General features: G+C 53.8%; 1 protein-coding gene and 1 long non-coding RNA gene across 2 annotated transcripts in view; both read left to right on the top strand.

Moving 5' to 3' along the window:
- Positions 1 to 360: 360 nt before the first annotated feature.
- The window catches only part of TGFBI (transforming growth factor beta induced), a 32,786-nt gene continuing 8,687 nt past the window's right edge, over positions 361 to 24,459 (top strand). The window contains exons 1-10 of the mRNA XM_042984393.1: positions 361 to 580; positions 5,455 to 5,553; positions 15,336 to 15,400; positions 16,654 to 16,814; positions 17,151 to 17,315; positions 17,573 to 17,719; positions 19,753 to 19,894; positions 22,458 to 22,670; positions 23,516 to 23,653; positions 24,239 to 24,384. Of these exons, the coding sequence (XP_042840327.1) occupies positions 447 to 580; positions 5,455 to 5,553; positions 15,336 to 15,400; positions 16,654 to 16,814; positions 17,151 to 17,315; positions 17,573 to 17,719; positions 19,753 to 19,894; positions 22,458 to 22,670; positions 23,516 to 23,653; positions 24,239 to 24,384 (1,410 nt within the window). The 5' untranslated portion in view covers positions 361 to 446. The remainder of the gene's footprint in view (positions 581 to 5,454; positions 5,554 to 15,335; positions 15,401 to 16,653; positions 16,815 to 17,150; positions 17,316 to 17,572; positions 17,720 to 19,752; positions 19,895 to 22,457; positions 22,671 to 23,515; positions 23,654 to 24,238; positions 24,385 to 24,459) is intronic.
- On the top strand, positions 14,442 to 15,189 carry LOC122238021. The gene is made up of 2 exons (XR_006216958.1): positions 14,442 to 14,886; positions 15,094 to 15,189. It is a non-coding gene; the product is annotated as an uncharacterized LOC122238021 (long non-coding RNA).

The raw sequence follows: 24,459 nt of genomic DNA on the forward strand, positions 1-24,459 counted from the left end.
AGCCCTGGGGTGAGTGCTCTTCCCGAAATGCAGAGGCCGAGTGTGATGGGAGTGCGGTGGGCATCAGCGGTGCCCGTCAGTCACCCCTCTCCCCCAGAGTTTTGTAGCCTCAGACCAGGGAGGGACCTCGGAGCTGGGCAAGCTGCGGGCCTGGAGGACAGAGACGTGTGAGGAACCCAGCACACCACCGCCCCGCCCGCCACGCTGTCCCCGCTGCCAGCCCCCCACACCCGCTGCGCTGCCGGATGACCCGTGGCCCCGAGGAGGGCGCAGCGGGGAGCGCGGGCCTGGGGCTGCGGGGGTGCCGCGCAGCGGGGGCGGCGGGTCGGAGGCGGGGGCGCCCGGCTTCCCCGCCCCTCGCGGCCGCTCCCTCCCGCTCGCCGCCTACTTAACCTGGCCCGCGGCGGCGGCGCTCTCACTTCCCGAGGTCCGCGTCCTCTCGCTCCATGGCGCTCCTCCTGCGGCTGCTGCCCCTCGCCCTGGCGCTGGCCCTGGGCCCCGCCGCCACCCTGGCGGGCCCCGCCAAGTCGCCCTACCAGCTGGTGCTGCAGCACAGCCGGCTCCGGGGCCGCCAACACGGGTAAGCCGGCCGCCGCGCCGGGGGTGGCCGCGGGACGGGCCGGGGGCGCAGGGGACAGAGCGCAAAAACGCCGAGCAGGCAGCACGGGGAGGCCGGAGGGACCGGCCCTGCACCGGGTGAGAGAAGGAGGTGGGGGACCTGGAGGGCAAGCCCGTGGCACGGGCTTCGTAGAGGAAGGGGTGGGAGAACTGAGCGGCAACACCGGCCCTCGGGACAAGAGCACCGGACGACCGAGGCTTTCAGCTTCCTCTCCCAGGGGTAGGAAGGGGGAGTTGGCGGCCGTGCCCAGAATAACCGTGGAAAGGTGGCCAGGGCAGAGAGGAAGCCCACCCGGCAGGGCACATGGTCCAGTGCAGCCAGGGCCTTGTCCGGAGAGCGCCTACAGATGTGGCACTGGAGCCGCACAAGGTGGCACCGTCCAAAGCCCATGGGCTCCTGTTCACCTGGTCAGGCTCCGCGCCCACCACCTGGCTCCAGGCAGTGCTCACCAGGCACCCCAGGGGCCTAGCGGCACCTCCTCCCCTGCCAGATGAAGAGCAGAATTCCGTGGGCCTCACCCACGCTGTGTAGACTGGGAAACTGAGTCCAGAGAGGACACATCCCTTTTCTCTAGTCCTGCACTGGAGCCAACACTGGAATCTGCCTTAAAACACTAACTGGGATCATAAATGTGGCACATGATCTCACAGATATTCCTTTGAGACACTGACACTGATGTGTTGGCTGAAGGAGGCAAACCCAGGCAGAGGGTCTGACCTGGTAAAGACACCAGCCCAGACCCAGACAGGGACAGGTGATATTTCTACATCCCAGACTAGACCATCCCGCTTCACACTCACCCAGGCTTTGCCATAGTTTCCAGCCCGTCCCGTTGCACCAACTCTTTTTTCACAAGTAAGTAAAACCATACGTGGATAGAGTCATGCCACTGGGTCTGGCATTTGAACCCAGGTGGTGCCCAGGCTGCCACATGACTGGGCAGACCTGTACTCAGGTCAAAACTCACTTTTGGGGGTGACTACAGGTGACTTCAGAGGCCTCACCATGCCTTGGCTCTCCACCCTTAGGAGTGCTCCAGGGGTGGGTGCCGGCTGCCCCCCACAGAGAGCAATTGTCCTAGTTCCCTCTGCCTTGGGCTTACCTGGCCTTTCAGGTGCCCAGGGCTGCGGGGAGGGGGATTTCTGCAGACTGGCAGGGTGAGCTGTGGCCTCAGTGCCCTCCTGGAAAGAGTAGAGCACAGGAGAATGTCTTGGGGTCTTTAGGGAAGGGGGAGAATCACCTTCGACTGTGGCTGTGTGTACAGAAGGGTGAGGGGGGCAGCTCAAAAAGTTGAGGGGGATCATAAGAGACGTAAAAGTCAAAATGTGTGCGACTGGCATCTTCATTGTCTCTGCCCAGCTCACCTTTCCTCTCTTGCCTTTCTTGCCAAAGAAGCATGTTCTGTTTGGGTGCCGCAGTCTGCCTGGGAGGTTTCTGTTCCTTCTGTATGTTAGCCACTAAGTCAGGAGAAGGTCCCGATAGCATGCCGAGCAGTGCTGTCCCCCAGAGTGGGATCTCCATGCACACCACAGTGAGGCTTCCCCAAAGGTGTTGTCAGGGCTCCACCAAGAGTCATCTCGATAGAGAAGTTCCTTCCCTTCAGAGCTCAGAAGAGACAATGACCAACTGAAAAATAGGACTTTTTTTTTTTAAGGCGAGTGCTCTTTGTTATGGATTTCAGATATTAGCTCAACTGCCTCTGCACCCCTCTTCCCCATGCCCCTGCAGGCCAATCCTGTTGTTTTGCTTCTTGGGGGGTGCAAAGGAAGGCCTCTAGGAAGGCCTATAGAGATCTGGGATGGGCAGAATGGTCTGGGAAGTCACACACACACACCCTTCCCAGTGAAGTGTGGGTGTGCAGGCAGGTGAACTGTGACCAAACGCTTGCAGGCACAGTTGCATTTACTGTGATCTAACTGTCCCTGAAAATTCTGAGGGACTGCCTGGCCTTGCACATAGGTGTGGCACCCTGTGCAAAATGGGTAACCTTGTTCAAGCCCCAACCCTTCATTCAAAGTGAGAAGTGGCAGAGAGGGAAGAAAAATCTGCTCTTTTCAGGCAATGCGGCATGCTCCAAGACATGAAGGAGAACTAGGAAGTGTGCCTTGCCCACGGACAGCGTTTTATCACCCCACACTCCCATCTCCACCACAGCGCAGGAGATCTGTCGTTCGTGTTCCCATCTTACAGGTGGGGAAACTGCAGCTTAGTGGGTTGGAGTGACTTAGTCCCAACACGGGAAGCTGTTCGGAGAGTAGAGATTGTGATGTGATCTCTTGACTCCCAGCTGCATCCATGTTGCTACAGGGAGGGGAAAAGAAATACGGAGAAGTAGAAACTCATTTGCACTTCTGACTCCCAACATCCAAAACTGGACTGGATTTCCTGAAGCATTTGAGTTTCTTTTTTTTTTTTTTTTAATGTTTATTTTTGAGAGACAGAGCAGGAGTGGGGGAGGGGCAGAGAGCGAGAGGGAGACACCGAATCTGAAGCAGGCTTCAGGCTCCGAGCTGTCAGCACAGAGCCCGATGTGGGGCTCGAACTCACACCAGGAGATCGTGACATAAGCTGAAGTCGGACGCTTAACCGACTGAGCCACCCAGGTGCCCCAAGAAGCACTTGATTTTCAAATCCGAGTTGAACAGCAGAACTGTTGTGCTGGAGGCAGAGGGCCCAGAAATGGCTAGGTCATTTCTATTAAACTTCAGCCTAGATTTCCTGTGTATACAGCCCACCCCTCCCCCCACTGCTGTGAGTGGGAGCCACCCCCAGCCTCTGCTCCTGTCTCAAAGGGGCCGCAGCAGTGGAAACTCACTCCACAGAGGAATGTCAGAGCCATATCCACAAGAGACTCACTGAAGATTCGCCAGCCGCCTACGGAAAGTTGCAGGGAATTCATCGACAGTAATTGTTTCCTGCTTGGGCAGATAGAAGAACTTCTGAGGTTGTACAGCAATAAACAGTACCTAGGGCTGGAGTGTGGCCAGTGGGGACTCTCCAGGGGTTATTTGGGGACGGCTGTAACCTGTGAATCCCAGGCGGCAAACAGAGGAGCAAGGTGGCTTCGGTTAGAATCCTCTGGGCATCTGGTCAGACCCAGCTAGGACTAAGGGGACACGGGCTTACCTCCCTGCCAGCCTGTGATTTGCCACCCCCCCCCCCCGACTTCCCTTGCCCTCCGCTTCTTATGCCGACTCACGAATATTTAGTGTGCCTCCTTGGCCCGTGCACCTTTGCCTCCTAAGCCACAAACTGGACAAAGAAGTGACCTCCATATGGTAGAAGAGAGAGGGCAGAGAAGCAAAAGGTCAGTGCGCCCTCCTACCTAATAACCCGATTCTGACTTTTTGAGAGCTGACCACGTTCCTGCAGCTGATACGATGGGGATGGTAGGTGTAGCTGTTGCTGCAGTACCCATGGCTTCCTGGCAGCAAGTGATGATTGCTAAGCACGTTTTTAAAGTAACAGAGGAGGTGATATATAAAAATGACACCTGAATCTCTCAGGACACAGAGGTTTTGTGGAAGCCCTCAGTCTCTTCGCTTTGTTTTCCTCCGACTTGTGGTTCAGCCGAGGAACTTCCTGCCTCAGGTCAGGAAGACCCCCTCCCAATTGTCTCCCGCTACACAGCTAACTCCTTTCCCCCCCGGGGCTCCTAATGAAGATCCTGCCACTGCGTGGCCTGAGCATGGTTTGGGTCATGACTCCATACATTGGTTAAAAGACACACCAACAAACCCCCCCCCCCAGCTCTGGGAAGGGGGGCTTCTCAAGAGAACCCTGGGCATTGCACTGAGCTTTTCCAGCGTTCCCGAGAACTCCTCCGAGTGGGTGGTCCCAGCAACAGTATCTTCAGCAAGGTCATTTCCAAGCCCTTTCTTCACCCTGACCCAGTGCTGGGCCCCATGTAGAACGTAAAAGTGAGAACAAGGCAGCGCACCTACCCTCAAGGGTCTTTGGGGGGGTAATTGGAGAGAAGAAAGATATGTACTCTGATCAGTTTTGGATTCTGTTTGGTACCAAGCATCAAACAAGGGCCATATTTTGGGGTAGATTTGCACAGGAGAGGGTCGCCTGGGACACTGGAGGGAGGCTTTCTGGGGACAGTGGACTCAGGCAGGGGCCTAACTAGTGAATGGCTGAGAGTCCATTGGGAGAGTGTCGCCTACCAAGGTCCTCACCTCAGCCAGCATAGTAGTATTCAGAGCCAGGCTCCTGGCTTAGGGATGTGGAGTGTGTCTGTGTGGAGCTGCCTAGGAGGTGCTGGGCTCAGACTTGGGCCTCCTCTCATGACAGAGGGGCTGGCTATGTGCACTGGGATGCCCAGTTAGAGCCTGTGGACATTTTGTCTCAGAGGGGTTTGGGGGTGCAGAGAAGGGCCGGGGGCTTCTCTCAAAGCTGCCTGGCTTCACAAACGTACTACATAGCTAGCTTTCTCAATCTGTAATCTGATCTAAAAATGTTAAGATGCTTTTATTTACACGGACCCACTACCTATGTCAAAGAAGGATACTTCCATGAAATTATGTCAGTGTGGGAGATACACTTTGACAGGGTTTAATTTGGTAGGAAACTTGCAGGGGAGCTCGAAATCAAGGGAGAGAGTATCTGCCCCCGAGCCACCCCGCAGGTCCCAACACTGACATGACTGTGCCTTCTCCATATCTAGAACATTCTAATGACCCATTCTAATACATTCCCATGACAATTCTAGAACATTCTAACGACCCATTCTAGAACATTCTAACGACCCTGGAAGAACCACATGGCGGGAAGGACATGGTAGTCGGGTAGAGGTGCCGACCGTCCTGCTGACACCACTGCTTTTATTTCAGCCCCAACGTGTGTGCTGTGCAGAAGCTCATCGGCACCAACAAGAAGTACTTCACCAACTGCAAGCAGTGGTACCAGAGGAAGATCTGTGGCAAATCAACGTGAGTATCTGTAAGCACTCGAGACTGCCAGCCACCTCAGAGGGCACACTGCACGTAAGCCAGTTGCAGGGCCCCTGGGCCAGGGCCGGCCTTCTGAAAGGTTAGGCTGCCTAAGGAGTCAAGCAGATGCGTGTGCAAACGTGTCACACAGCTGTGTCCTGGGGAGGGGCGCTTTTAGGAGGCTGGCCAACTTTTTTTTTTTTTTAATTCTTTTTTTTAATCTTTATTTTTGAGAGAGAGAGGGAAAATGACAGTGCAAGCAGGGGAGGAACAGAGAGAGAGAGAGGGAAACCCAGAATCCAAAGCAGGCTCCAGGCTCTGAGCTGTCAGCACAGTGCCCGACGTGGGACTCGAACCCACGAACAGCGAGTTTGTGACCTGAGCTGAAGTCGGATGCTTAGCCGACTGAGCCACGCAGGTGCCCCAGGAGGCTGGCCAACTTTGGTTTGCGTTTTTAAGGCTCCTGACAAGACTTGGATACATTCTTCAGGGCTGCTGTGGGATTATAAGCAGCGTGAACCATGGTGTGTGTGTGCATGTATGTGTGGGCATGCTTCTCAATACTTACCAAGTGGTACAGAGTCAGTAGAGATGCCACTGGCCTGTGTCTCTAGGAAAGAGAGCCCACTGGTGAACTTACACAGCACTCCTGCTCTGCAGTCACAAGGTAAACACCCCCAAAAGACTGGATGCCTAGAAACATGCATGTTATGAGGCAGCAAACGTGTTAAAAACATAGGCTCAGGCTTCCTTGCTTCAGATGCTGGCTGTGCCACTTAGTTGGGCAGGCAGCTTCACCGTTGGAACCCTCAGTTGCCTCATCTGTCAAATGGGAACAACAAAGGACTGCCTTACAGGGTCATCATGAGGATCGAATGAAGGAATGCATTTAAGGCTGAATAAGGTGCCTTGCATATAGTAAATGCTCAGTAAATGCTACCTGCTGTTATTTGCAGATCTAGGCCATGCAGACAGTGGTGAGAGTGCCAATGGGGTGTGGACCAGTGTGGTTACAACAGGGCTTTTCAGTGCCTCTGTCAGCATCCAGGGAGGTGGCATTCGCCCCAGTTGTGCTGCCTGGTGGAAACAGGGTGGCATGCATGTCCTAACAGAATTCCTAGGAGGCTTAATCTGTTTTGGCACCAACAGTCAACCGATCTCAAAGCTGGCTCTCTGCTACAGACAGGAAGAAGTGCTATGAGAAACCTCCTGGGCCACTTTTGAGGGCCTGACCTTCCTCTTGTCTGCATACTAGGAGGATTAAGAGCTTCTAAGCCACTCTCTTGAACTCTTTCCCATGTTAGGGAATTTTAAATGTATTGCTTGCGACATTGCTTTTGAGTAGACGTCTCCTTCGGCTTCATAACCTGCGAAAGAAGGGAAAATGCTCTTTCCTGAAAATGTACATAGAAAAGAAATATCCCAGCCTGTGACCCTGACTGCTTTAGGCAATTATCAATCCTGGTATGAATCAGGAGAAATTAGGGCTCATGGCAGAGCAGGGGAGAGACCGGCAGCTCCCTGGGAGCTTGTCAAGGGCAGATCCATGACAGCTGGCTCTCGCTTGACCACACCCAGCCTCAAAGGTAAGGGCTGAGTGAACTAAGAGGACGTACCTTCTGGGTTCAGTTGAGTAAACACCCAGCAGTGTTTGCTGCCGTGGACAAAAAGAGATTAATGCAAATTCTATACCATACATCCTTCCATGGTGTCCTTCCACGGTGTTTGTTACACAAACAACAAGAAAGTCTTTAGTACTGTTTGATTTTTCCCATGTGTGTGTATTATCTACTCGATGTAAGAGTGAATTAATTACTTAATTAAGCATAGAGGTAGGCCGCACATAATTGCTTCTTGGAAGGTGACCAAAGACCTGTACCAAGCAAATAGCCCTTCTACATCTCGGAGCCCTGGGTTTCAAGAGTTGCACATTTTTGTTAGTGCTGGTTTCCCTAAAGATGAGAGCCACCTGTAATGTCAAGTTGGCCTCGGAGTGGTGTTGGCTGTGGTATTTTGTTCAGCCTTGTGTAGAAGCATTTGCCTGACCAGTTAACCATAGCTGGGTAACGTTCCTCAGCAGTTCCCGGCTGATACCCCTGTCAACGATGAGTCATAACCTTGGCTTATTGGCTGTCAGTACCTACACCCTTCTCATCTATGTAACAGGACAGGGCATAGGCCGCATAGCTGTGTGTTGGCAAATGTTCTCGATGGCCCATTCTTCCCTCGGGGAAGGTCTGGCTTTAAGAAGGTGGTGATGTGGTAGCACAGCAACCTTACGCCAGTGAGCACAGGGGAAGCCTGGGGTAGATAGGGAATGGGCGGCTAGGCTGTGGGGGGGAAAGTGAGGTGTAGCGTGGAGTCATGCGGCGCCCCATGCCCAGCCCCAGCCGTTGACCTGGTCCTGCAGAGGCAGAAGGGGTTGCGTGCGCATTCAACTCTTCCATGTGGCCTTTGCTTTGGGCTACTTCAAAAACAGGAAATGAGGATAGGAAACCATGAGTTGATATAAAACTTCATGATCCGGGACAAGAGGGTCCCTTCCTGGAACATCACATGCAACATCGGAGGAGCTGACTTGGAAGAGGTCCAGAGGCCTCAGGCAGGGAAAGGGGAGGCAGTAGAACGCGTCCCCATTCTCAGAGACTGAGAAGGAGCAGGCTTGCGGTTCACATGTGTACATGGACCGAGACCCGAGAGAGAGAGCTACCATCTGACCCCCAGGAATTCAGCGCCATAGGTGGCCACGAAGGGAGGGGCAGAGAGCTGTGTTGGCTGGAGCTGACAAGGGGTCCCTCCAGCCAAAATGGGTCCCTTGGTGCATTTGTTTGGGTGAAGACGAGAGTGGGAAATGGGGAACATAGTTGTGGTTGGAGCAGAGAGGACCGTCTCAGCATGGGGCCGACTTGGGCAGTGAGAATTTTTAGGGAAGAGGCTGGAGCAGAGGTGTGTGTTGGGGTGAAAGGAAGCCAAGCGTCTCGGGGAAGGAGGCAGTCCAGGTCACCAAGGGGCCCAAGTCTGGAGGAAGAGTTTAAACTTGAAAGCAGACAAGTGGCACTAAACCCAGGGCCTCGGGGTGAAGACTTTGCAGTGTCCAGTCACACAGAGACCCGGGACCCTGAAGCCACTTGTTGGATGCTTGGAGGCCCTGGATTCCAACTCCATGGAGGAAGGAAGGGGACTGGCCACACACTGTCCTCCTGTCAAAGGACATGACATTGTCAGACGGAGGTTTTGCTGCATTTCCAAAAAGAGAAGAACCTGAGTCTTTGGTGCTGTTCGTCTAGCCTGCCATATGGATTTTATTACAGGAAGTGGTTACCAGTGGGCCCCTATTTAGTGACTTGAGTGAATTTTATTACTTGGAAATTCACATGAGCTTTTATTTCAGGTCCTAAAGAGCACCAGCACGATACAATAGCTAATCGAGCAAAGAGGGTTTGGGGGGAGACGGCATCCCATTCCGTGATTTCAGGCCCCAGTCTGATCAGTCACCGTAAAAACTTTATATGCAGCGACTTGAGCAATGCTGCAGGAAACGGTGGTCAGGAAACCTCGCCGCCTCTCAACAGGCCTCCTTTGTGCGAGCCCCAGGAGAGGGAGGCCTGCTTAACGGCCAAGTCGGGTCAGAGTTGACATCACGGGGACGTAGCAGTCATCGTTGGAGCGCAGGCATCATAAACGTGGCACAGACAGGGCCGGCGGGGGAGCCAGCAGTTAAGAGTGGTAGCTGTCCATTCTAAGAGTCTTGAAGTTATTTTGTGAGTAACACATCTCACAAGCTCAGCAGCCGGTTCCGCGAAGCCAACATGAGCTGGCGGGGCACACCCCTTTCTCTGGGAGCAGCGTTGCTTTGCCCAGGGGCTGAAGTATGAATACTTCTTCAGCACTGTGTTAAGGCTGCAGCACCCAAGGCAGTGGGGGTATGGCCGAGCCTTTCCGTCAGCGGGCAGAGCCGTTTCCAGTAGGTCTCACGTTGTCAGGGCACCCAGGGACATCTGCAGGGAAGCTGAACAAGAGCCCTCCTGTTCCTCCCCGTCCTGTATCCCACAGCCTTGGTCCCATGAGGAAAAAGAAGAGGATGGTCCAGGGACGCCAGGCTCTCCCCGGGCCCACAGTGGCACTTCTTTCCTTGTTTGATGTTCCTTGTGTAGCCACCTGGGATAAACTACTTCAAAATAACTGAGATCGGACGTAGAGCAAACACCGGGGGTTCACCGGACACGTTGGCCGTACAGGTTTTCCTGAAGGTCCTCTCCCACTCTGTAAATTCCAAGGAGGCAGGTTAGCTGCCAGGGTATTTTGCTTGGGTGAGAATTTACATGAATCCTTGTACCATCTGGGGTAATGTCCTGTGGTAGGTGACTAACACCCCCCTAAAGACGTCCACATCCTAATCCCTGAACCTGTAACAGTGTTTCCTGACCAGGAAAAAGAGAGCCTTTGCCAACATGATTAAGTGAAGGATCTTGAGGGGGGAAGATTATCCCGGGTTATCTGGTGAGCTCAGTATAATCGTAAGGGTCCTTTTAAGAGGGAGGCAGGAGGGCAGAGTCAGAGAAGGAGATGGTGCAATTAAAAGTGAGGTTCGGGTGATGGGACCACAAGCCAAGAAGTGCACGCAGCTTTTCCAGATGCTGGAAAAGACAGATTCCCCCCCTAGAGCGTCTAAAAGGAATGCCGCCTTTGGTTTTAGCCTCATAAGGCCGCTTTCTGGCTCTAACATCCAGAATTGTAAGACAATAAATGTGTGTTGTTTTGAGTCACTAAGTGTGGGATTATTTGTTACTGCAACAATGGGTAGCTGATGCAGGCCCTGTCTGTTAAGTGCTATAGATGTGTGATGGGGGATTCGTCTATCACGATGTGATTTGATCAGTGGCCACCTGGGTGGCTTAGTTGGTTGAGAGTCTGACTCTTGATTTCGGCTCAGGTTCTGATCTCAAGGTTTGTGAAATTGAGCCCCATGTCAGGCTCTGTGCTGACAGCTCGGAGCCTGGAGCTTGCTTTGGATTCTGTATCTTCTCTCTTTTTGCCCGTACCCCTGCTTGCAGTGTGCCTCTCTCTTTCTCAAAAATAAATAAACATTAAAAAAAATTTAAAGGTGCTGTCTTCCTCATGAACCAAGCTGGACGCTGGTTGGTGATGGGGCCTTTGATGGTGGACAGTAGGTTAAACAAGCCCTTTTCATGGGGGAGCTCACAATTTTGATTTTGTCCTGGGGGCTCAAGAAAGCTCAGCTGAGTTTCCAAGCCAGGAGGACAGGAAAGGAACCACTCCACATGGGCAGTCTGTGGGGGGGTGGCGGGGGAGGGACAACTGATGTCTAGACCATACCGGGCTGTGTTTGCTCTGTGATTCTGCTTGGAAATCATGACACATTGAGCAGTTTACCTTCTGTCTCGGGCTGCGTTCCTTGCTCCGCCTACTTCCAGAGTCTGCTTAGTCCCTAGATGTTCACAGCCGTGACAGCCGGCCAGAAGTGTGCAGTGCACTTGGAGAGAGTGATTGTTTTAACTTATTATATTAACTGCTCAGAAAATGACTTTGGGGAGCGAAGTACCAATGCTTCTGTCTATCTGATCATGAGTAACTCTGGAGGGGAATGGCAGAGAGCCTCCCAACTGTCTCTATTCTTAGACCTTGGACCGATGCTGCCTTTGCCTTCCTCCTTTAAATGCCCCTCTAAATTGGGCACCTTTCCTCACCTTCTTCCTCAAATTGTTCTTCTGACCAGAGAAGCTGGAAGGAGAATATTAGTGTCTCACGGTCCTAGAGGATATTCTTTTTCTGATCTCAGGTCTTTACTTACTGGAATGTGTTAGGTCAAGGAAAAGCCAGGAGCCTCTCTTGAGAACAGCTTTTGCTGATGAGATTTGATTCAGAGACCAGTAGATGGTCCTCCCTGCACAGGGAGGCCAAGAAACTAGGGAGAGGCAGATGGAGGCCCCCACAGTGTCCATCTTTCCTGTGTTCATCTTAGAGAGACAGCATCAGCTGCACGAGCCTGTGAGGGTCCCCAGCCACATCTTCCCACGTGTGTTCTCCCCAGGGCCAGAGCCCAAGGAGGACACACGCTGGGCTGACAACAGACACTGCTCGTCCAGGAGCTCGGTGGGCTGTCTTCTCAGTCTGCAACTTCCAGCTGCCCTCTGCTTCTCTGGGGCCACACGGACCTGTCCTGAGAAGAGCTGGTATTGTGGGGTAGTGTTGGGAGTAGAGAAGTTGCCAGCCGAGGCAGCGTCTCGGCCCAGGAGGCTGTCAGGCTGGGGGTGAGGGGCATGGCCCGTGCCTGTGCACCTAGGGAGTGCCAAGGATGCCAGACTGTGGCAGCGGGAGTCGGGGGAGACCAGCAGGGCGAGAGGATGAGGAGAGAGCTTCCTGGCAGAGCCACACTCAGTTAATCAGGAAAAAGCCTTCGGCTGGCGGACTGAGCTCTGCTGGGGGTGACCCACATCCAGCCGATGTGGGACACGGCCGCAGAGAGCCCACGTGGCAAGGCACGGTGGGAAGGGTGCTGATGAGGGTAGGCTCTCACCACATCAGAGAGAGCCCCTGGGTCCCCTTCATGTCAGATAGGTCTGCTTTCCCCCAATCTGTATGTTGCCAAAAGCAATGGAGAAGGGATTAGACTCCATAAAATCCCAGGGGAGTTCTAGGTCTCTGTGATCTTTTTTTTGTTTTTAACATTTATTTATTTTTGAGAGAGAGAGAGCATACGTGCTAGTGGGGGAGGGGCAGAGAGAGATGGAAGGAGAGGATCCCAAGAAGGCTCCAGGCTCTCAGCACGGAGCCCAAGGTACGACTTGAACCCACAAACCGTGAGATCATGACCTGAAGTGGAAACCGAGAGTCAGAAGCGTAACCTACCGAGCCACCCAGGCGCCCCCTAGCCAGCTGTGATCTTAAGAAACCCTTTTGCCCCCTGAACACCCTTGCAGCTCTCTGGTTCCATCCTAAGTATCCTTCTCCATGCTGACACTTTCCTGCTTAAGTAGGTCTCTCCTCCCAGACGCTTAACCCTGTTTCTCCCCGATGGAACCCACTCCCCCCACACATGCCCGTGTATACGGGGCCACAGAAACTAGTGAGTGCACACTTGAGTTGCTTTTCTCTGTCCTCTGTGAAATCCTGGTGAGGCACCTGAGCTGTGGAGCTCTCTCGTTTTTTTGAAATGGAACTCAAAAGGTTCCATCTGGATACCCTGAGAGAATCCATTGGCCAGCACAGCTGGGGGCTCCCGGGTGTGGAGTGTGCAGCACCCATGTGCACAGGGTGCACAGGGTGCCCCGGGATGAGAAGAGCTTTGAGGAGAAGACCCATCCTCCAACTGTACTACTCTGATTTCACGGAGTGCCACCCAAGCACTTTTGGAAAGAAGCTAAGCTTTGGCGGACCTGACCGTAATCCCACCTCTCCAACCCCAGCCACAGAGCCCTGGCGTTTATCAGAGGAGCCCTGGGATCCCGCGTATGGGTGTCCTGTGGACCTATGGGCCCAAGGCTTGGAGCTCTTCCCAGACGTATCTGGGAGAAGCCAGCGGACACTCTCCTTCAAAAGACAACTTCTCTGCCCCCTACAATACTCCCAGGGACTAGGACCATGAGTGTGAGATTGGAATGAACCTTGGATATCATCTAGTTTAACCTCACCCCATTTTGTAGATGAGGCAACTGAGACCCCGAGAGAGAAGTGGACTTTCGAGGTCACAAGCCAGGTCTCCTAGCTCTAGTACTGTTTCCATGACACCACACTGCCCTTAGAATCAGTGGCATACCTTTGCACATCAGTCAAATCTTACTTTCGTTGCAGAAGATGACTTCAGTTTCCGAAAATAAAATTGTAGGTTGGTCGACATGAGTCCTGAGACTATTTAGCCCTTACAAGCAGAACTCTTATGGGTTTAGGGATAAGAGGTTAGAAGGGAGCAGGATGAGGGGAAGGCTGGAGAGGAGGAGGATGGGGTGGGCAGGAGGATGGAGGGAGCCGGGCAAAGAGGAATATGCGTGGCTCGCACTCCTTAGCCATTTCCCAGTGGACTGACTCATTTCTGGCAAAGCGATTCCTGTAGCTCCCCGCTGCCTGAGAAACCTAGTCCGTCTGTCTCTGAAACACCCCCTGGATGACAGATGAACCTGGCTTCGTCTTCTCATGACTCACCAGGGCTTCCCTGAGCTGACTCCAGTTGAATTAATAAGAGCAGAATGTCCTGGGCTCATAGAGAGCAGCCTCCCCAACTCCCAAGCCCGCATTTCTCCCCCGTCTGCCCGCCTGTCTTTGAACGAGGTTATTAAACATCCTATGAGAGCCCCGTGGTGAGCACCTATGTGTCAAAACCCGAATTCAAGTCTGAATTGTCTCCTGTCCCGAAGGGACAAGAAAGGAAGGGGCAGGGCATAGCTGCTCACATCTGGTTACAAGGCTGCCAGAGAGGACTGTGTTCACTGCCAGTGCAGGAGTGGTCTTCGAGAAAACTTGGGGATTTGATCAGAAGCAAGTCTTTCCTAGGTGTCAGCTTTTAGAACACTTACTTCCTTGTGATATTTCTTGGAATTCTCAGTCTTTTTGGTTCCCCAGAATATGCGGTTAGCTGAAGCTGTGTGTTTCAGACCTCCAGAAGACAACAACTGTCCCATAATATACTGGCCAGAATTGGGAGAAGAGAAGTTTTTCTGCCAAATGATTTCAAAGTTTAAAACTGTATACTTCCAGGGACGCCTGGATGGCTCAGCCGATTGAGCATCTGACTCTTGATTTTGGCTCAGGTCATGATCCCAGGGTCATGACACCTGCTGAGCATGGACCCTGCTTGGAATTCTTTCTCTCTCTTTCTGTCTTTGACCCTCCCCTGCTTGCTCTCTCTCTTTCTCTCTCTATCTCCAAACAACAATAACAACAACAACAACAACAGCACACACACACACACACACACACACACACACACACAACCCACAAATTATATACTGCCAGTCTTGTTTTCATCCAGGTACCAAAGAACCTTGCAAACTGGTGATATCAATGATGTGGTCCTGGAAGGACGATAGGATGAATTGGTTGAGGGATGAGGGTGAGTGGGGGACACTTTGCTATGTAATCCTTTGTATATTTTCAATTTGAAACCATATAAATGTTTTTATTGATTAAAATTTTGTTCTTATTTTAAAGAAATGAGAAAAAAGAGCTTTGTTTTTACTTTAACTTTAAAAGTGTTAGAGTTTGATTGTAAAGACAGAAAAACTTGATGATCATCTATACACTGTCCTTCCGGGTCCTCGAATTGGAGAGCAAATGACTGTGAGAGACTGAATCCCATGACTGTTGGAAGATACACACGTACGTTTTACAGATAAGGAAACGGAGTCAGGAGATAGGACTGGCAAGGGAGGTCCCAGTTGGTTAGTGGCAGACTCAGCCAGGACAGGTCCGGGGCTCCCCTTCCTCCTCCCTGCTGGCCCAAGAACGCTAACCATGGGGTTCGCCGTGAGTTATGCTGGAGATAAGTTCTTGGTGGGGCTCTTTTCTAATCCTGCTATTGAACAGGCCACCATTGCTGGAGGGATGGCGACGATTAGGAACATTCTACAAAGCTGAGGAAGAGTGACAAGGTCTTTGCTCCAAAAGGCACAAATAGGACTGAGAATGAATGATCTCCTCCAAGACGGTACAGTGTTGTACCATCGTTTCCCTTCCTCTGCCTGTGGACGCCCTTCCTGGAGTGAGGACTGATGACAGCCAGGAGAAGGGGAGCCCCGCCTTCCCCTCATGCGTGTGTCTCATTGCAGAGTCATCAGCTATGAGTGCTGCCCTGGGTACGAGAAGGTGCCAGGAGAGAAGGGCTGTCCTGCAGGTGAGTAAGCCAGGCCTGGCCCGTTGGTACAGATGGAGGGAGATGGGGAGGGAGGAACACCCATGTGAGAGACAGCAGTGTCCATGGCGGAGGGGGGGGTGGCGCGGGTCTGACACACAAGGCTGCATGGACATGCTCCCCACGTGCTCTCTGGTTCTGGGCTCCGTGCGAGGGCCAGAGCATGGAAGCTGGGAACACGGAGCTTCCCGCCCTGCTCCTTCCTATGCAAGCTTACCTCCTCACGGGGCTAGTGGAACAGACTCCAATTCCAGCCTGCCTGTGCTGGCCTCCCAGCCATGGGCTGCTGGCCTTGTTGTCTCTGGCTAGGAGTGATTTCTGATCAGCTCTGCCAGAGAGCCAGGCTGGAGCACGAAGCCACCCCTCCTCCCTCTGTCAGAACTTGGCTCATCACAGTCCAACGAGAAGAGCGGTAGACCAGGCAGGATCACCCGGAAATGGCATAGGGAACCACCAATGGCCAAAGACTGTGTGGCCCCTGTGAATTTTATCAGCTATCAGGCATATCCCCAGGGGCTGTGCAGAGTGGGAGTTTTAACTATGAAATACTTGCTGTTGATTCGTTGAGCATGTGAGACGGACTTAAAAGGAAGGGGCACTTTGGTTGGTACCAAGGTCTCGAGGTCATGGTTGGCATGGTGGGAGACTCAGGCAGAAGGCAAGTGGGAAATAGGCAGTGGAGAAAGGAGAATGGCCTCAGAGAGGAGCTCAGCCTCTGAGCCTTCCCTCGCGCCCGTTGAAATGGACGGTGAGCTCACTGTGGGAGGGGAAGGCCCCTTGTGGGACATAACATTTTATTGCTTGTAAGTATACAAAGAACCTGGAAGGTCTGTAATGCTCTTTCATTCTAGTAGAGGCCATTAGGAACCCGGTTGGGACAACTAGATGAATCAGAAGGCCTGGTGTGTAAATAAGGATATCTATTTCCGATGTCCATTCCTGCCGGTACTCTCTAAATGTCTGGGAACAGAAGCTTCATCTTGCGTATGGCTAAAAGATGAAAAATTACCAATTAGTTGAGGCCAAGTAGGGAGGCGTTTGACCTATGGAGGCGCCTTAAGAAGCGTGTGACACACGTGACGAGCTTGAGGCACATTGAGACACAGTGGACGTGTCTGGGCTTTCCCACACACTTGTCCTGCAGCTGTACCCACGCTCTCTGCAGCCCAGGGAGGGGGCCGTCTGCCTGGGGTGGGCCCCACAGCCTGTGCCTCCTCTGTCCTCTGCCCCCACAGCCCTACCTCTCTCAAACCTTTACGAGACCCTGGGAGTCGTCGGCTCGACCACCACCCAGCTGTACACAGACCGCACAGAGAAGCTGAGGCCTGAGATGGAAGGGCCAGGCAGCTTCACCATCTTCGCCCCCAGCAACGAGGCCTGGGCTTCCTTGCCAGCTGTGAGATGCCTGCCTTACTTCCCAGAGGGGGGTGCTTGTGGGCATGAAGGATGAGGCTCTTTAGTGCTTTCCCACTGTTTCAGGAAACGTCTTCCTTGAGCCCTCAGAGAAAGCCAGGGAACCCGAGTTAAAATACACCTCACCAGGTTGCCTCCAGTGCCCCATCTGTCCAACTGAGCTCAGCAGACTGACTTTGGTGCTCACGGAGGAGAGGTCCTTGGCAGAATGGAGGCGTGGGGCCATTGGGGTTTCAGAAGCGCCTTTCCCAGGGTAACGAGAACCTCCCCCCTTGAACATGTGGTCTGCAGCTAAGTGCAACTCCGGCCTTCCTTCTAGGAAGTGCTGGACTCCCTGGTGAGCAACGTCAACATCGAGCTCCTCAATGCCCTTCGCTACCACATGGTGAACAGACGAGTCCTGACGGATGAGCTGAAACACGGCATGGCCCTCACCTCCATGTACCAGAATTCGGACATCCAGATCCACCACTATCCCAATGGGGTAGGGAGTCCCCAGCTACACTTCCCTGTGTCCACACCAAGCCTGCCCCTGCTCCGCATGTGGGGCTGGTTTCTGGGGTTTTGTCCTGCAGGTGAGATTGGCCGGAGGTAATTCCTGCCTCCCGCGCCTGCGTCTCCTCAGGCCCTCTGGGTCCACGGGTGTGGAACCCGCCTTCTGCACCGCGTTTTCCCTTCCTGGGGCTTCAGGCCTGTGCCTCCGATGTGTCAACCACTCCTCCTCATTTCTTCTCTGGGCAGATCGTGACCGTCAACTGTGCTCGGCTGCTGAAAGCCGACCACCACGCAACCAATGGTGTGGTGCACCTCATCGATAAGGTCATCTCCACAGTCACCAACAACATTCAGCAGATCATCGAGATCGAGGACACCTTCGAGACCCTTCGGGTGAGGGACTGCCCTGGGAGGGGAGCCGACCTGGGGACACACCACCTCCCCAAAGGGCCTTCTTGTGTGGGAGAAGCAGAGGATGTCTCCATGTTCATGAGCATTTAGGGGACATGGAACAAGCTCCTCTAAGTGCCCACGAACAGGACGGGTCCACTTACCAGATGCTCGGCTTGACCACAATGAAACATCATAATCCTCTGCTGGAAAAAAATGTCTCTGCCCGTCTTCTCCTTTGTCAAGCTTTCCTTTCATGACTCCCCTGGAAAGTTCCGTGGTCTCCAGCTGCAGCGGGGCAGGTCGCTTGAGCCCGAGGCTGCCTGGGCACGCACTACGGGTTCCAGAGGGGAGAGGGCCCTTCCTCCCAGGCAGTGGCTCCCATACGTGGGACTAGAATAATGTCAGGCTGCCTGATCTTCTGGAACACATGTTCCTACCATGGGGCCCTGCTGCAGCCATACCCGTGTCTCCTTTGAACCCAGACCGGCAGTGAGGCCACCAATGTGGACATGGGAGGCTGGGTTTGACTTCTGGCCTGGCTTCTGACCTGGCCACCGAGTACTGTTCCTTCTGCCCTTCCCAGCAGGCATTTGTCTTACAACTGGAGTGGCAGGCAGGCATTGCTCTTGGCAGTGGCTGCTGAGAGGAAGTGAACACAGGCTGCCCCGTCAGGGGTTTTGCCCTGATTCAAGGAGAACTTCCTGACCACAAAGGACACCAAGGGGGGTGGGGTAGTTCCTCCCCTGGAGATCTCCAACACAGAGAGACAAACACCCTGGGGCTGGGCTGCCTCTGAGGTAGCCTCAGGAAGTGGCTCTGCAGGGGACTCTGCTCTCCAAACTTTCCCCCTGCTTTCCTTCCAGGTCACTCCAAGGGCAGGGGTCTGCAAGGGAATGATGTCCCCACAAAGTTGGGGGCACGTCTTTTGATTAACCGTGGTTGACCCCGCTGAGTAACCTCCTCTTACTGTTTAGGTTTAGCAAATATTCCTTCTTTCCTTCTTCCTCTTTGGATCCCCCTAACGCCCATCCTTCCTCCCACTAACCTGTACTTAGTAACACCTGCTACTTCCCAGGTATTGTTCTGTGTGCCAGGGGTATACAGGTGAACAAGATGGACCAATTTGTGTCCTCTGTGGCACTTCTTATTTTTTCCTGGGGAGACAGACAAGATGCACACGAGGTAGCCATGGACTGTGCTGGGCATTGTAAAGTCAGTGAGTAGGAAGCAGAGGAGGCCAGTTGACCCTGGATGGTCAGGGAAGGTCTCTCTGGAAGAGGTGACTTTTGATCTGAGGACTAGAGGATGAGAACGGCCAGTTAAAGCACAGGGGCAAGATCACGGTCAGCAGAGGGGAACAGGTCGAGCAAGGAGGAGGCCAGCAGGGCCGGAATGAAGACAACTACGCCGACAGAGCGTGAGGCGGGAGCAGCCGGGCCACCAGGGGCCAGTCCTGTGGGGCCGCAGACCGGGCATAGGAGTGTGTCCTCATCCCGAGAGCACAGGGAGGCGCTTGATGCTTTTGCAAGATATTCTGGCTGCTCTGTAGACGCGGGTGATGGGACCCTCCCACTCCTGGAGCTCACCCAGGTAGTATAGCCAGTAGTTCTTTACACAACGTGAGGACAGCAAGCCCTAAGAGTATGGCGACAGACCCCTTCTCAGTTGCAGAGTGGGGGTGGGCATGGGGCGATCGGGGGTTGGCTACCTAGAGAAATGACATTTCAGTCAAGTCCCAAAGAAGGAATAGGGGTCAGAGAAGCAAAGAAAGAAGGAAGGGCAGAGGGAATAGTGGGGCCAAAGCGTGGGGGTGGGAAGGACAAAGCCATGTGAAGTCACTGAGAGCTGGCCGGAGGGGTAGGAGCTCATCAAAGCTCAGAGAGGTAAGCTTTGGTTCGGCTCTCCATCTCGTCTTGGGCTTCTACACAAGCCTGAGGCCCTTGGAGGCAAGACTGGCGACACCGTGTGTGCCTCTTGCCTGCGGAGCATCACAGAACCTTTAGGGAAACCTCCATCCTCTCCCCTCCCCACAGGCCGCTGTGGCCGCCTCTGGGCTCAACACACTGCTTGAAGGTGATGGCCAGTTCACGCTGTTGGCCCCAACCAATGAGGCCTTCGAGAAGATCCCTGCTGAAACCTTGAACCGGATCCTGGGTGACCCAGAGGCCCTGAGAGGTGAGCACCCCTCTGCTCCTCCTGCCCCCTCATCGGAGCAGCAAGACTGAGCCTAAGGCCTGCTCTTGTCCAAGACAGACATGTGGCCTGACATCCTGTCACAGGACAGACATGCCACCTGACATCCTGTCTCATTGCTCCCAGCTGGCTCCATCTCTGCAGAAGCCAGAGCAGAGCCATGGTTGGAGGAGTGAATACAGAATCCAGCCACCTTTGTCTAATGACACAGTTGGGCTGAGGAGCAAGGCAGAGTTGGAGGTCCAAAGCAGGCCCTGGCCAGACTCAGAAAGAGCTAAAGGCCTGAACGATCAAAGCCAGAGCAGGGCATCCAAACGGGCAGCAGCTTGGAGGTGTGGGGAGGAGATGGCAGGTTCTGGCATCCTGGAAATGAACCCATCGTGCTGACCCTTGAATTCTTCCTATGTCTGGCCAGGGGCCTCATGGATAATCGAAAATTACAATTAAATTCAGTTACGGTCAACTTCATAGCAGAGTCCCTCAGTGCTTCCTCAGTGGGTTGCTTAGCTAGGGGTGCATTGATTATTGGAAGGACCATGCACGTGAGAGAAGGGAGGGGAGGGGATGCCCGGCCCTCTCCGCCCCCTGCCCCCTGCCACTGCCCCCTTCAGCTCCACGAGCGCTGAGCTGCTCCTGCTGACCGCGAATCTCCTGCAGAGAGGAGTTGGTCCCAGGTCCCCTGTGGACCCCAACCCCACTTAGTCATCCCAGCTATAATCCAGGGGTGACATCATTTCTTTTGAATCTATTTAAACGCACCTTTGAAATCTACAACCTACAATACCTACTGCATTTCAGACACCCTGTAAACGTAAAATGTTCTCCTTGCAGCCACGCAGGGACAGGCGAGGGCACATTTCTGAGAGCACAGATGGGGATCTGTTGTGTCCAGATGTTGTGGCGCCTCTGTGCCTGGCGTGTGGCAGGAACTGGGGCCACACAAGGGAACGTGGTACAGACTTGCCTTCAAGGAAGTTTAAGCCTAGCTGGGCTTAAAGACAGGCCGTGGGTTCTGAAGACAGGCCATGGTGACAGAGATGCCCCCACCCTCATGGGCACCTGCAGCCCGAGGCGTCCCAAAGCTTCCTGGAGGAGCTGAGACTTGGGTCCATCTCAGCACACTGAACTTGCCATTCAGAGCTATGCTTCCCATAACACCTGTTTTGTGCAGAACACATTTGCATCTTTGTAGATATCAGAATTCCTGATGAGAAGAAAAAGACACTAATTTTTCCCTTTTGCACATCTGCCTTTTCCTGCTCAGTAATCCATTTGCTCTAAGCAAGAGCCCTCTGCACAGGGCTCTGGCTGGCGGGCTTGAAGGCGGAGTGACAGGAGTGCAGCCGGACAGGCTCTGTTGTTTCTAGTGGGTTGGCAGACAAACGAGAGGCCTGGGCTGGCGTGCCTTGTTGGAAGACTGGCTTCCAGCCCTGGCCCTGCTCTCCCTCCCAGTGGCCCTAGTGGGTTACCCCACCCTGCCTTCAGTTTCCTTCCCTGAGAAGCTAAATCCCGAGGCCTCTTTCCCATAGCGACCCAGCTGTCCTTTCTCTCCCGCCGGCCGAAGGGCGTCAGCACTGGCTTTCAAGGCCCCCAACACCCCTGCAGCAGCCTTGTGACTCTGCAGGTCCTCAGTGCTTCCTCCTGTCCGTGACTGTGCGGTTTTGGTTCTCACACTCGGCACAGATTGAGACGCGCCTCTGTGGCGAGAACATAAGACAAAGGGCCCTGAGTGGCCATCTGGGAACTTGTTTTGCGTGGCTGGGGTCATGTGCCCCCCCCACTGCCTCTTGCAGCTTCCTCAGGGCCCCCAACTTATGTCCTGTCCCTGAAGGGCTCTTGGACAAGTAAATAAAGGATTCTATTTATGATTTATGGGTGGGGTGAATGCAGTGGCAAAGACTGTGTCTTTTTGGTCACTATCCCCAGCCCCTAAGCAAGGTCCTGGCAACTAGGAGACCCTTGGGTAAAATGAACAAAAACAGATAAAGTGAGCAAATACTCCCAGAACTCTCATTTGCTATAGTTTCCATCTTTGCGTCCCACATTTTACATTTTCTAAAGGTCTGTCAATAAAAAGTCCCAGGGTAAACTCACTTTGAGGTTCAGGTACTAGTAAGAGAATTCCCCTTAGATTCAGGTACAAATGAGCCAGCCATTAACACGTGTTGGGCATTCACTGTTGCCCAGCACCGTGCTGGGTGCTTCACGTTCAGAGCTCACACCGCCCCCCGGAGAGGAATGCCAAGCTCATCTCCCCTGAGGAGGAAACTGAGGCTCACAGAGGTTCAGTGACTTGTCTGGGGCCCCAACTGCTGGTGAGTGGCCGAGCTGGGATTCAGACTCAGGCAGTCTGCCTGCGGAGCTGGGCTCGACTCGGGGCAGCAGCAGGAGGAGGGGAGGACTCGGGCTTGTGTGGTGCCCCAGCCTCATCTGAAGGGCAGCGTCAGAGAGAATAGAATCGGTACAGCCATGGAGGCTGCGTGCTGGCCTCTGACATCAGCCTGGAGCCAGCACCGACTCGACCTGTGTCCTGTTCGACCCCCAGACCTGCTGAACAACCACATCCTGAAGTCAGCCATGTGTGCCGAAGCCATCGTCGCAGGGATGTCCGTGGAGACCCTGGAGGGCACTACGCTGGAGGTGGGCTGCAGTGGTGACATGCTCACCATCAACGGGAAGGCCATCATCTCCAACAAAGACATCCTGGCCACCAATGGTGTGATCCACTACATCGATGAGCTGCTCATCCCAGACTCAGGTGAGCCAGGCCTCCTAGGCTATGGCCCTTCCAGGCCTCCTGTCCCCTCTGGCATCCAGGGTGGAGACACTTGGGGAATGTAGGGATCTGGGGGGTCATTTCCTTGCCTGCACGCAGCACACAGCCTCTCAGGAGAAAGGGCCTGGGCCCCTGTTGGGTTGCAGCTGGGACTGAAGCATCTTGAGCTGCCGGCCTAGGAGTCCAGGCGTTTCCTTGGAGGCAGTGGAGGAAGCTCAAGGGAGGTTGGAGGGAGCTGGGGAGGGAGCCGCTCGATCACAGAAGAAGCCTTTCAGAAGATCTGCCTGCACAGAGGGCCATTTGCTGACCTCAGAGCATGTGCCTTCTCAGTGATGCCCAAGCATCCCAGAGTTGCTGACCCTGGGAGAAATGACTGAATGGACTTTGGCTTGGGTTTCATTCAGCATGCTAGCTAGCCCCATTCTGGACTTCGAGGGAGGTCGGTTGCTCAGGAGTGAAGCAATTTCACAGGAAAGAAACCAAACCAGAAGAAGACTTTGTACGGGTGTGGTTGCTGGCATTATCTACTACTCAGAAGCCATGACACGGATGGTGCTGCCCTGCTGCAGGCATTAGCTGGTGCCCTGACCAAGGGTGGGGACAGAGGCCAGCCCCTGCTCGCCTGCACCTCCCCTCACTCCCCTGCCCAGTGAGACCTGGGCGACCAGTGCCCTGATGACACGAACCCGCTGCGCCCCAGCAGTGCCGAGAGGGCTGTTGACTCGTGGGGTGACATTCCTGCTGGTGTGTGTCACGCTCTGGGGTGGACAGATGATAAATGAAAACAGCACTTCTAACTTTTGAACCTATGTTCTCCTTCCTTGCAGCCAAGACGCTGTTTGAGTTGGCTGCAGAGTCGGACGTTTCCACAGCTGTTGACCTTTTCAGACAAGCTGGCCTCGGCACTCATCTCTCCGGAAACGAGCGGGTGACCCTCCTGGCCCCCCTGAATTCCGTGTTCAAAGGTAACATGGCGACAGCAGCCCCAGGAGTTTGTCTCTGGGGTAGCTGCCCCCCCCCACCACTGTCACCTCTTGCAGCCTCCTCCCTGATTGCCAGCACCCTGCAGAATGTTAGCACTCCCACTCAGCTCAACAGAAACCTCGGAGGCTCTGGCACATCATTTGGCAGAGCAGAGAATGCATTTTGGGGATCTGGTCCCCAGAATTCAAAAGTTCACATCTGGCCGGAGAGCAGAGCACTCTCATGCCTTTTTATGTACAGAATCAATCGCCCATGTGATCATCAGAAGGTCAGAGTGAGGATACAGCTGAGCTGTGGTCATGGGGAAGGCGGAGGAGGGGGCCAAATGGTGTCCATGCCTTCCCCTCCCTCCACGGGCAAATCTCCAAACACCCTCGATTATCTAGAGCTTTTTGTTTGGTTAATTTGCAGAAGATGGCAGATGTTAAGGAATTTGGCAGCCTTACTGCATTTCTCAATCTCCCGTTTCCAAACTTAAGGAGGGTTGGCCTTCTCAACTACATTCGTCTCTCATTCTCTTCCTTTCTGGAGCATGCCTCTGGACCTACGCACACCTTCCCTTACAGATGGAACCCCTAACATTGATGCGCGCACAAAGAATTTGCTTCTCAATCACTTGATTAAAGAGCAGCTGGCCTCCAAGTATCTGTACCATGGACAGACCCTCAACACTCTAGGTGGCAAAAAACTGAGAGTTTTTGTTTATCGCAATGTAAGTTCTGGTTCCCCAATTGTCCTCTTTCTTTGTCTCAGGTCTAAGAAATGGAAGCTGTATTAATGGTAAAAG

Source organism: Panthera tigris, chromosome A1, assembly GCF_018350195.1.
Source record: "Panthera tigris isolate Pti1 chromosome A1, P.tigris_Pti1_mat1.1, whole genome shotgun sequence".
Classification (NCBI taxonomy): domain Eukaryota; kingdom Metazoa; phylum Chordata; class Mammalia; order Carnivora; family Felidae; genus Panthera; species Panthera tigris.